This window comes from Mugil cephalus, chromosome 22, assembly GCF_022458985.1.
Source record: "Mugil cephalus isolate CIBA_MC_2020 chromosome 22, CIBA_Mcephalus_1.1, whole genome shotgun sequence".
Taxonomy (NCBI): Eukaryota; Metazoa; Chordata; class Actinopteri; order Mugiliformes; family Mugilidae; genus Mugil; species Mugil cephalus.
In genome coordinates, this window is record NC_061791.1 from 19,484,618 (window position 1) to 19,496,840 (window position 12,223).

The window sequence follows — 12,223 nt, forward strand, 5'->3', positions numbered from 1 at the left end:
ACTAACTCTATATCATGTGCAAAGCCTCCCACGAAACATTTATCGAGCCGACCAGGTGGTGGCGCTGTAGGTCGTTAAGGCCCAGCAATGATTTGATTGGTGATGGGTCATCCGGCTCATTCCAAAGATTCGTCTCTTTGGCTCAGGTCCCTTAGAAGAACCAGAAACTCAAACTTCCCCAAAACGGTTCATCATTTCCTCTAATTCGGAGAGTTCTATGTTATCCTAATTTAGCAGTTATGAATGGTTTGTGTGTTGGTGAGCAATTTCTTATTTACCGTTTTCATAAAATACATATTTTAAAGCATTTTTTTCCATTACAAAATACATAAACTATTGTTAAACATTTTAATCAAAGCTTTAAATGAACAATTGAGCACAGAACCATATCAACCTCAAACAAATCAAATAAATAAAAGTTTGAGTTTTAGCAGTATGATGGAAGTCTTTAGAGCAGGATACCGTTTACAAATAGTGACCCCTAGGGACAGGTTTTATATATATATTATATTTTATATTTAATAAATATAAGGAATTTGTGTTTCATTTGTCAATTAAGTTGTTATTAGATCAAAATTGATCTCAATATTATGAGAGACTGAATGTCCAAAACCTGGTCCAGGGGCAAAGGAGGTCTAGCAACAACCAGTCATAAAAAGCTATATTTTATAAAAAGTAATGACTGATCTATCAATTAATTTTGGTAGGTTTATCTTGGTGTCAAGTTAATGTGGCAAAAATAAAAAAGACATATGCACTTTTCTTATTCATGCCTGGGACATGAATTCTTCAATTGTCGAGGAATGACTCGTTTATTCAAGCCCTTATTTGCTTTCCAGTCATTTTGTTTGTTGAGAAATGATGATGGGCTTAAGCATCACGTGTTTGTGCCAAGTAACCTCAAAGTTCACACTGGGTACAGCAAACGGGCAGACAATTTCTCTGTCCTAGAATAACATTACTTAGCCCTTGGGTTACCTCAGTCAGCTGGTTGTCATTTCATTAGTCTCAATATAACTTCCTGTGTATTCAGCGTATTATCACAATATAAACTTCAATAACAAAAGTCTTCAGAACTAGTAAAACCAGATTGCTAATGACGATGTAAAAAAGCAGTCTCAGATGACCAGCCTCATGCACTCATCCCATCCAGAACATGCACATCTCATAAAGAATTAAAAAGTGTTAAAGAGACAAGAATGTGTTTTATATTTCGGATTCTTCAAAGTAGCCACTTTCTGCTTTCCGCACTCTTGGTATTCTCTCAGCTTTGTGGCAGCTCTTCTTCTATCTTCTATTGGTCAAGAGTCACTCCAATGACATTCACAATATTGCAAAAAAAAAAAAAAAAGTTTGCAATAAGGTAAAACATTTTTGCTGCTACAGGTTTCCATATATGAGAAGTGTCGCACTGTGAAACTGTTACCAAAAGTATGGCTATCCCAAAGTGGACAGAACAGGAAACCATATACAGTAAAACTCTTTACCGACATGTGTAACATCTTGTGGTTTTACTACAGTTTGTCTTTGCCCATATTTTGAATAGCAACAGTCTACACATTCATCATTTAGATTTTATTAACAGGGTGTTCATTTCTTTACATAGCTTTCCATACCATTCAGTCAAGCTAACACCAGCTGAACTGACACGAACGAACAAAAGCATTGTTGGAACATAGCAACATTACTCCACAATTCTTTTCAGTACATGACCATAGGTTTCTTTTGTTGTTGTTTTTTTTTTTCTTTCATCACAAATGAGGATAATGATCTGCTTTTTTTGTGGTAACTGAAAAGTCCATATTAGCATTTTACTGGGTCTTCATGACATAGAGCCAATATGGCAATTAATGGATGGAATTCAGTTTAATAAAACATACACAGACATGAGCATTTATGTTTGATGCTTATCTAAGGTATCCTTTCCAGCAGAAAAACAAACTTCAGATGAAGCAAATGGACAATCCTGATTAAGCCAATTAAATATTTCCAGGATTTGTCCTCCCCACAGTGTTTATACACAGACCAATGCTGCCTTCCTCAATAAAAAGAAATGTTCTGTGTAACATCAGAGGAGTGGAAAAGTTGAAGTTCATTTCTTCTTGGCTGCTCTTTTTCCCTCGCCTTTCTTTGGTTTTCCTTTTCCTCTTAGTTTCCGGAGGCGATGCATCTCCTCTTTGAAGTCTTCGTGCTCATCTCTGGAAAAGGATGAAAATACTTTATCGAAATATAAACCATGCTTACTGAGCTTCATGTGTAGATTCTCTGTGTTAAATCCTTGATACGACTATGTACTAGTAGCAGGCAAGGGGGACATCTGTAGAACTGTTGAGATTTACAAAGTAAAGTAGAAAGGTAACCACATGAAAAAAGAACAATGGAATAATGAGTATGGCTTGACCTTTGTACAAGTTGAATTGATGTGGGAATGTACATTATACTGAACTGACCAATTGGTGGAAAGGTTGAGATTCAAGGCTAACATATGGGGGAGCTATACACAACATTTAAATTAAGCTTCCTGTTTACAGTATCAGTTATACTAACAGATAAAAGTAACTATGATTCTACTGTGTTCTATTTTTTCATTGTTCCTGTCGTTTTGATTCCATAATGCCAACGAGCACTGATGATAGGGCCCATAGCAGAGAGAATTGTTATCTATCTGGTTTCATAAAAGTAAATGCAGTTAAAATACAAAAAGTCTGGCAAGCATATCGTACTTCCTCTAATAGTGGCCGGGGACTTTATTTACTCAGCCGCTCATAACACCCGGTCATTATTGGAGGCAGGCTTTTATCAGGCCTTTATTTCTAATTCCCTTTGTTTTATATCAGTATGCACCGTATATTTGCTCCGAAGTTTTCTGACCATTAACTATGCTATTTTTCTTTTCTCACTTTAGCAGGTACACCATACACGCAACAGCAGGTGGTCAGAATGGATGAACAAATAATATCATTGAAAATCTGGTGCACCAGTGCATTGTGCTGATGCTGTAACCGTCTCCATCATTGCATATCATCCATCTCATCATCCTGTAAGATTTCACTTCACTTTTCAGATGGTTTTGAGCTTGCTTTTACTATAGATGGGTCTCAATGCTGTATAGCAACAGCCTGCTGCAGCAGCCCTAATTCGCCAGTGAGAAAGTGTGTTTGGAGAAATATGTTTGTAGTTTGTTGTGTAATTTTTACTTGAAAATGTACAGGCATGGCAGGAAATCATGATTATAGGCATCCAAAATTACTACAAATTACCAGAGGTTCCCAGGGAATATTAACCTTGTGTGAATAGGGTGGTCTTTGCTAAGACTTGTAATTGAAAAGAGCATGACACTAATTTTCATGTCACAGACCAGCCTCAGCTCAAGTTTAGGAAATTTGGCAAATGTTTGCATAGTCGAAGTAATGAATGGCTGACGACTGATTTATTTTTCTTTAATGTTGACCACGCACAAATTAAATTTTGTCTCGATATCTGCAGTCCTGAACTTACAATGTTGTTACTATGTGCAAATGTATAGGATGGGGTTTAAAAGACAAAAAAAATAATTTTTAGACTAAATTTTAGTCACAAGAAACCTGCATCAACATTACAGGATCATTTTAACAGTACCTGAAGAGTCCCATGAACCTGAGCTTCTGGGTCATGGCATAGTAAATCTTATGTTGTGGATACCAATCATAAACCTCTTTCTTTTTGGCCAAGGGAGGCTCCTGGAACAGCCGGACAACCTTCATAGATTTAGAGTCTGTCGGACGCACGACTTCTCCAAAGATTTGGCCACTCAGTCTGGCCATCCGTAATGCATAGCTGGACAGACCGGCCATGGCTGATAAGCAGAGGAGACAGGAAGAACACAAGTTCATAATCACATGTGTGGGACATGACTGAACATGGAAAGATTAGTATGGTTTTGCATATTTGTATGTTATAGCATTCATTTCTTAAATATTTTTTCCTTTCAGACAATAAACACACCAATAAGAGAAAAAAATATATATCGCAAGCATCTCTAGTGTTTCCTGGTACCAATGGAGCAATATGCTACCTCTGGAATGAAAGTGTCTACGATCGTCTACATTAGGACTTCCAGACAGCATTGTACGGCATAGACTTCAAGGAGACTTCAACCAGTGGCGATATTTAATATTTGTGATTAAATATTGCCACTGATTTGTGATTGTTATAAAAGTTAAACTGTTCTTTAGTAGAAGCTGCTGAGCCGACTGATCGTGTTAATTTGACAGTAGAGCCCATCAGCAAGAAAGATCACTCTGATTGGCTGTTCAGCTCAGCGAATGAGTTCGTTAGGGAACTGGAAGTGGGCACATAAGCAAGTGATGAGGTACACATGACATGGCCATTTGGAATTAAACAAATGTAGACCAAACAGTAACCATGATTCAGCAGAAGTCAACTCTGTTGACAGGCGTAACTGTCTCTCTAATCTGAGAGCTTCCTGTTTCCCTTTTACTACTGTGAGTTACTTCCACCGTTGCCTGTAGACTTTGCAATGTGTTCAAGTGCGACATTTTCACCCAGACACAGGTCCTGTGAGGCACAAGGTTTTGTGCATCCGAACCCTTCAGTAACTTTGAAAAAGTGGGACAAGGGAATGAACAGGCTTGTTTATGGTTCATCCTATTCATGGCAAGTCTAATATCTCTTTTTTTGTGGATTTACATCAGCACCTCTTAAGATACCTCTTAAACAGCATCTTTATATGTTTGTATTTTAATTAAGTCAAAGTAGCTCAAACTTACAGGTCTAACCCTTGCAGAGTACCTGTTTCATTAATATAACCCAAGTCATTTTCAGTGGACGTCATTAATCTAGGGGTTCACACAACCCCTAGATATACACTCACTTGCCACATTATTAGGTACACCTGTTCAATTGCTTGTTAACACAAATAGCTAATCAGCCAATCACATGGCTGTAATTCAATGCATTTAGGCATGTAGAGGAGATCAAGACAACTTGCTGAAGTTCAAACTAAGCATCAATGGGGAAGAAAGGGAATTTAAGTGACTTTGAACGTGGTATGGTTGTTGGTGCCAGACGGGCTGCTCTGAGTATTTCAGAAACTTCTGATCTACTGGGATTTTCATGCATAACCGTCTCTAGGGTTTACAGAGAATGGTCCGAAGAAGAGAAAATATCCAGTGAGCTGCAGTTGTGTGGACAACAATGCCTTGTTGATGTGAGAGGTCAGAGGGGAATGGGCAGACTGGTTGGAGATGATAAAAAGGCAACAGTAACTCAAATAACCACTTGTTACAACCAAGGAATGTGGAATACCATCTTTGAATGCACACACATCCAAGAACACATCCAACTTTGAAGAAGATGGGCTACAGCAGCAGAAGACCACACTGAGCGCCACTCCTGTCAACTTAGAACAGGAAACTGAAACTACAGTTCACACAGGCTCACCAAAATTGAACAACAGAAGAGTGGAAAAACATCGCCTGGTCTGACAAGTCTCAATTTCAGCTGTGACATTCGGATGGCAGGGTCAGAATTTGGCATAAACAACAAGAAAGCATGGATCAAAGGTTCAGACTGGTGGTGGTGTAATGGTGTGGGGGATATTTTCTTGGCACAAATTGAGCATAGTTTAAATGCCACAGTCTGAGTATTGTTACTGACCATGTCCATCCCTTTGTGACCACAGTGTACCATCTCCTGATGGCTACTTCCAGCAGGTTAATACACCATGTCACAAAGCTCATATAATCTCAAACTGGTTTCTGGAACATGATAATGAGTTTACTGTACTCCCATGGCTTCTACAGTCACTATATCTCCATCCAATAGAGGAACCTTTGGGATGTGCTGAAACGGGAGATTCTCATCACAGATGTGCAGCTGACAAACTGTGATGCTATCATGTTAATATAGACCAAAATCTCTGAGGAATGTTTCCAACACCTTACTGAAAGTATGACACCAAGGATTAAGGCAGTTCTAAAGGCAAAAGGGAGTCCAACCTTTTCCTAGCGAGTTGTACATAATAAAGTGGGTGGTGAGTATATTATATATTAATGTATAAGCATAATACAATGTCTTTCTTACTATATAAAACAGATTAAGTTAATAGTTTAGGTGAAGCTTAAAAAGGTTTCACCACAGAGAAAATCACAGAGTTATCTAGCATGAGAGATTTGACTATGGTACATTATTGGTTATATCTAAACCTTGTCTTTTGGTAATTGGTAAGTAGACAGTAGAGTTTACAAACAGTTACTGGGAAAGTAGGTACTTTCATTTGGCTCAATTCTGATGACCTGTTTGCACTGCACAGAATAGCCTTGCAATTATACCTGGAATACAGGAGGCATCTGTGGATCAGGGTTAAGGTTTTGTTTAGGACTGCTTTCAACTGGGGATGGCTACTGCTGCCATCAAGGAGTGTCATTGCTATGGGGTGGGGGTGTCTGGTCTGGTCTAGGTGGGTGGTACACGTCTAAGCAACATCCACACGAATGGCAGGTCTAAAGGCTTCCCAGCAGAACAATGAATTGTCCCAATATGGCCTGTGTTATTTCCTTCTCCTGTCAATGGTCTTAATGTTATGCCTGATCGGTATACTTAATGAGTAAATGTTTTTTGGTAATGTACTAATTAATGAACTGCTGCCTTCGCATCGATCTACACCCCTTGTGTGCATGTCATGGGAAGGCCTGTACACACCATTGTTGGCATCATAATTGTAGCTTCGATCTAACTTATGAGAAGACTACTGCAAGGCTGCAGCTGGAGGCTAACAGCTAGCAACCGGATAGCTCAATGTAGGATAGCAGGTAAAAAGATAATAGGCCGTCGGGAACATTAGTATTTAACTAATACAGATTCTAGAACTATGAAATACAACTCACTTGAAAGATTAACGTTCCACCCACTTCCGTAATCTCTGAAAACGTCATCAAACACGTCACGGCTTTAAATTTTGTACCTCATTTGAACATTTTCTGTTACGAGGTTGTGAATACCGTTCATATGATATGAACTTCTCTCGTTGTCGGGGTGAAAACGGGCACATCTGAAAGCAGACAATAATATGCAAACACAATATACAGTAACAGAATCGTATATTGTGCGCACCTACGCTGACCAACGGTACGCAATAGTAATAACATTGTGTCTTACCTGGGTCTGAAACCAATGTGTTACACCACACTTCTGTTTGCTGAAACACTCTGCAGTGGTTAATAAAACTTAATGGACTGAATGATGACTACAGTTCAGTAAATAGTTCCCACGTTTTCCTCACTGTTAACCTTCACGGGCACTACTGCTGTAACAGGCTCTAGTGCGCATGACACAAATTCCGTGGAGCTGATTGGCCAATTGTTTTCACTTCCTGTTTAATTATAACGTAAATATTTTATTTACATTGTCTTACATGGTTTATAAATCTTATTGAAATTCATCCACTGCTTCTCACTAAAGGTATCGCAGGCAGCCTGTTGACGCAGTCTGATATACATTTTATTATCAAAGCTCTGACCGGAAGTCCGTTGCTCTTAATAATCCGTGGGTTTAGCATGGTTCATTTGAAGTTCCGCTTATCAAACCGTGAGTTTTATATATATATATATATCAAATTTTCTTTGATTTGCGACACATCTTGTCGTTAAGGGGTGGTTAAGGGGTCCACACCAGTTGAGAATGAGAATGCAGAACACTCAAAAAGTTTTGTGTACCTGTAATTGATAGATTGATAGGCACATAGTGGAGTGGTGGCTGTACTGAGGGGGGTGGTTCCGGGATGCTGGAGTTCACTGTTAAGCCTTCTTGAGGTGTCGTGGGCCTAACTTAACTAAACATCGGTGAAGTGAGGTGCTCACTTGAAAACCCCAATGATGTGCCGCACACTGCCTACTGTTGTTGGCTAGGCTTTTGTGTGTTATTCCTAAAACCACCTCCGGCTGTGGACTAGGTTATGTAGCTGGTGTCTGGTTGTTTCTTATTTCTCATATAGGCAGAAGGAGGAGGTGTTTGGTTGGGGTGTGGTCACATTCCCATTATCACTTACCTACTGCTAGTGACTAGGCTATTTAGCTGGTGTTCTCTAGTGGTTTACTTCTGTGACTAGGCTTATTAGCTGGTGTCTGATAGTGTTTTATTTCTGATCCTAGCAGAAGGGAGCGAGATTGTTTGAAGGATAGTCACATGTCCCACCACTTCTCATTACATCATGCTGTGGACTAGGATACGTAGCTGGTGTCTGGTTGTATCTTATTTCTGTTATAGGCAGAAGGAAGAAATATTTGGCTGGAGTGTGGTCACATTCCCATAATTTCTTACCTAGGCAAGGCTAGTTAGTAGCTGACCACTGGTCTGCTGGTCGGTTCTCCAGTTGGACAGGACTTCTAAAGGAGTTTTGCCTCGGATCATGACACAAGGGACTTCAAAGATAGAGTCATTGCACAATCTTTAGTGGCAGATACACCCGCTGTAGCTCCACTAGTGTGATGTAAGACACCTGTACCTTCTGCAAATCCCACACCTGGTTCATTTGCTTTCATAAGCATGTCTTTGGAGGTGGGAGGAAACTGGAGTACCCGGAGAAAATCCACGCAACCACAGGGAGAACATACAAAATACACCCAGAAAGGCCCGAGCTGGACTCGAACCCCAACCTTCTCGCTTGGATGCATCAGTGCTAACCACAGAGCCACCCTATGAAAATTCAACCTAGCAAAACGGGAAAAAATACTTTCCATCTGCACTGATGGATGGGCTATTTATAACTGGCACAACTGCAACTCTGATGTGGAATGGAGAAAGAACAAATATCAGAAAAAAGTAAGAAAATGATCATGCATGAAATGTTTCCTGAGAGCAACCATGAAGGCTACTAAGTGTGATATTCTTTAGTCACCGAGTCATCATGTGATGACATGATCTCAGCATCATCAATATTGCATATTCCTTGATGAAGGAAAAACTAAAGACAGAATGACAATAAACTATCAAAGACAGCTGCGGTAAAGGCCTGGCAAAGCATCACAAACTGTGATGTCCATGGGTTCCAGGCGTCAGGCTGTCAAAACCTGCAAAGGATTCTCAACAAAGTATTAAAAATGAACACATTATTTGCAATTAGGTTAATTTGTTCAAATATATTTGAGTCTCTGAAAATGGACAATATTTCCTAGAGCTGAGAGTCTCCACTTGATTCATCATATTGCTGATTTGAAAATGTTTTAGTTTACAGCTTAAATGCTTGTGCAAAAGTTTAGTTCAGGAAGAGGTGTCCTCTCACGATTTGCTCCTATCCGGTGAATTTGGGTTGTCGCTCTATTTTCTTATCTCTTCCATTCAAAATCAGTCTTTCCTCAGCTGGCACATCACTATCTCCATCTTATTATCCCAGCCAGTCATTCCCTCATCCATGTGCTTCAGAGTCACAGTCATTCTGTCACTTTCCGTGTCCGTATCTACTTTCACTTTGTGACATCCAGCTCTATGACACCGTTGTCATTAGAACTAACAACCGTTAGCTGCTAACCTGTTACCTGCAATAAATATGAATTATTTACCGAAATGATCTTCCTCATTTAGATAAAAAAAAAAGTGTTCAAAAATATAAGGCCAAACTTCACTTGTCAGACATTTTCTATTTAAATAAAATTAGGGAACTGACTTCAGTGATGCCATTTCAGGAAATCCATGGCTGTGGCACTCTTGTAAGAGGGACTAGTTTTGATTGTTGCCTGGAGAGAATATTGGATGATAATAAAGATCCTTTATGACACTTTGACTCAGCAGGCTACTTTCAGAAAGGTATAGTTTTCAGAGTGAATAATGAAATACAGTTTTGTCATTGTTCTACATTGGCATACACTATTCTTAAATTTGCATCCAAAACTGTAATCTATTTCTGTCTCTCTGTATGCAACCTTCCAGGCCTCCATGAAGTCTGAGTTACTGAGAAACTAAGAGATGGGAGTGGACATACCTCAGTTCCTTGATAGCGTACTATCTCACTGGGAGACCTCAGAATGTCAGGTTGGGGAACTGCATGTCTGGGACTATCATCAGCAGCGGACCTGTAAGTACCTGGGTTTACAGCTGGATCACAAACTGGAATAGTCGGCTAGCATCAACTGTTGAGGCTAAAATTAATGTTGGTTAATCTATACTTCATTTTTTTTATAACTTTATTTGAAAACAGACGTTTATATGAATTGGTTTATGAGAGCAGAATTTTTGTTAGTTTTGTTTGTATTGTGGCCTATGTATTATAGACTGATAATTTTGTTGATTGTTTGTTTCCCCTCTTATTTTGGGTCAGAGCTGCTGCCTGCAATGATTTAAGAAGTGATTTGGGACACCTGGGGAGATTAGTGCAGAGACTGGTCACAGTCGGAAGCTGCAAAAGGCAGATCACAGAAATATATAAAAGATTTTCAATGCCTTTTTGTGTTTTTCTTTTGTTTGTTTTTTTTTGTTTTTAATAAACTGCATCTATGAAGTGATGCTGGATCTGCGACAGTTTTTTGTGTTTGACTGTGCGGTATTGACCTGCTAGCAGCTTCTGAAAGCTTTGAAGAGAAGCCGCAACATGGACTTTTACAAATAGCCATCTCTGTCTCCTCAGAATCTACCTGACATGTTCTACCAGACTATCATTGCCAGTGCCCTCTTCTATGATGTGGTGTGCTGGGGAAGCACAACTAAGAAGAAGGACACTTCGCCCTGGACAAACTGATATAGAAGATGGGCTCTGTAGTAGAGACAGAGTTGGAGTCCCTGACATCAGTGGCAGATGCAAGGAAGTTGAACAAACTCCAGACAATTTTGAACAATGTCCACCTGTCACAACACAGTGACAGGCTGCTGTCTCAGTTGTGCTCCAGTTCCTGGGATCTGTTGGATCCTACTACCACAGGAACCATGCTCCTCCTCATCCACTCCAGTGTTTTTATTGATCATTGCTTCTCCGTGTGAACCCAATTCTAGTGAAATGATATGACAAATGTAATATGATAGCTAGCACTAGCTACTGTGACCTGTAATGTTTGTTTGCCACTGCTGTTTGCGCTATATTAAAGTTTAAAGATAAGTATGTGATCATGTGCAATAGAAAATGAGAAGTAAAGAAAAATGATGACTACACCCTGAACCACCACACATTAAATTGTGAAGTTCAAAGGGCTTATAGTTACAGTTAGCTAGAGAATGTTAGCTTAATTTAGTGAGTAAAAACTGTTCCTTGACTTTGTTAATAAATGTCAAAGAATAAAATAAACATTAAACCCATTTATGTAGGTTATATGAATTATATTAAGTTAGAAGTTAATAAAAGTATAGGTAAAGTTCAATTTAACCCACCAGAAATATCTTCTGTCTGAGGCGCTCTTCACTCTGTGTACAGTCACTCCAGACAAAACTAGATTGCGACAATAAATGAGTGGGAAAATCAATGAACCAGGAGAGTGGTACAATAATGAGTGTCTGCAGGCAACAGTGTAGCCTGGGGGAGATTTCTTGCAAATTTGGGGTTGTATTTCTGCAAATGGAGTTGGGGATTTGGTGAGGATAAATGGTCCTCAATGCTCAGAAATACATGCAGATACTTATCCATCATGCAGTATCAGGGAGGTTCTGGGAGGTATGATTGGCTCCAAATTTATTCTATAGCATGACAAAGACCCCAAACATACAGCCATACATACCTGAACCAGTCTAGTTGGCTCTGAACCGTAGTTGAGAGCACACTGGTCTTTCTGCTTGCATTGCGTAGGTTAGCTGGTAACACGTTAATGTCTGGGTACCACTTGAGAAGGAGGAGGACTGAAGTGGAGTGCTGGTCATTACACCAATTTTATTAATGTTCTTTTCACAGAACAGGAACGGTGGCCATAACAATAGCAAAGCATCCAGTATTTGTATGTGTTGAGGGGAAAAAAGTATTTGTATTTGAATAAAATTCAAAATAGGTGTAAAAATCCATTGGTTTTGTGTTACACTTCTAATTTAGGATATGTAAGGGTATAAAATAAGTATTCTGTGATTAGCCATTGTGTGTGCTATGTGGGATTTTGTTGTGTCTGGACTTCTGCTGCAAACCAAATTGCCCTTCGAGGACATTAAAGATTTTCAAATCAAAAATCAAATCAAATTTGTTCACATACCACTTCCTGCATGTCTCGACTTTCTGCGATTTTTGTATTTTACAAGGTCATCTCTTTTTCATGCATTT

The 12,223-nt window shown here is 39.3% G+C and overlaps 1 protein-coding gene and 1 long non-coding RNA gene across 2 annotated transcripts; one reads left to right on the forward strand and one right to left on the reverse strand.

The window, feature by feature from the left end:
• Positions 1 to 1,560: 1,560 nt before the first annotated feature.
• On the reverse strand, positions 1,561 to 7,335 carry mrps33 (mitochondrial ribosomal protein S33). The gene is made up of 5 exons (XM_047575835.1): positions 7,159 to 7,335; positions 7,002 to 7,051; positions 6,888 to 6,922; positions 3,619 to 3,835; positions 1,561 to 2,198 (listed from the first exon to the last, which is right to left on the reverse strand). The coding sequence occupies exons 2-5, from the start codon at positions 7,049 to 7,051 to the stop codon at positions 2,093 to 2,095; spliced, it is 408 nt and encodes a 135-aa protein (XP_047431791.1). The 5' UTR covers positions 7,159 to 7,335; the 3' UTR covers positions 1,561 to 2,092.
• A 224-nt stretch (positions 7,336 to 7,559) lies between these two features.
• LOC125000339 lies at positions 7,560 to 11,126 on the forward strand. The gene is made up of 3 exons (XR_007111318.1): positions 7,560 to 7,587; positions 9,925 to 10,069; positions 10,619 to 11,126. It is a non-coding gene; the product is annotated as an uncharacterized LOC125000339 (long non-coding RNA).
• Positions 11,127 to 12,223: the final 1,097 nt, after the last annotated feature.

What these genes read in the sequence shown, in the direction of transcription:
- mrps33 (XM_047575835.1), bottom strand. Translation starts at nt 7,051, where the DNA reads ATGTGCCCGTTTTCACCCCGACAACGAGAGAAGTTCATATCATATGAA. An exon ending in GTGGAACGTTAATCTTTCAA is followed by an intron (nt 3,836 to 6,887) that starts GTGAGTTGTATT and finishes TCTGCTTATCAG; the next exon opens with CCATGGCCGGTCTGTCCAGC. An exon ending in AGGTTCATGGGACTCTTCAG is followed by an intron (nt 2,199 to 3,618) that starts GTACTGTTAAAA and finishes ATCCTTTTCCAG; the next exon opens with AGATGAGCACGAAGACTTCA.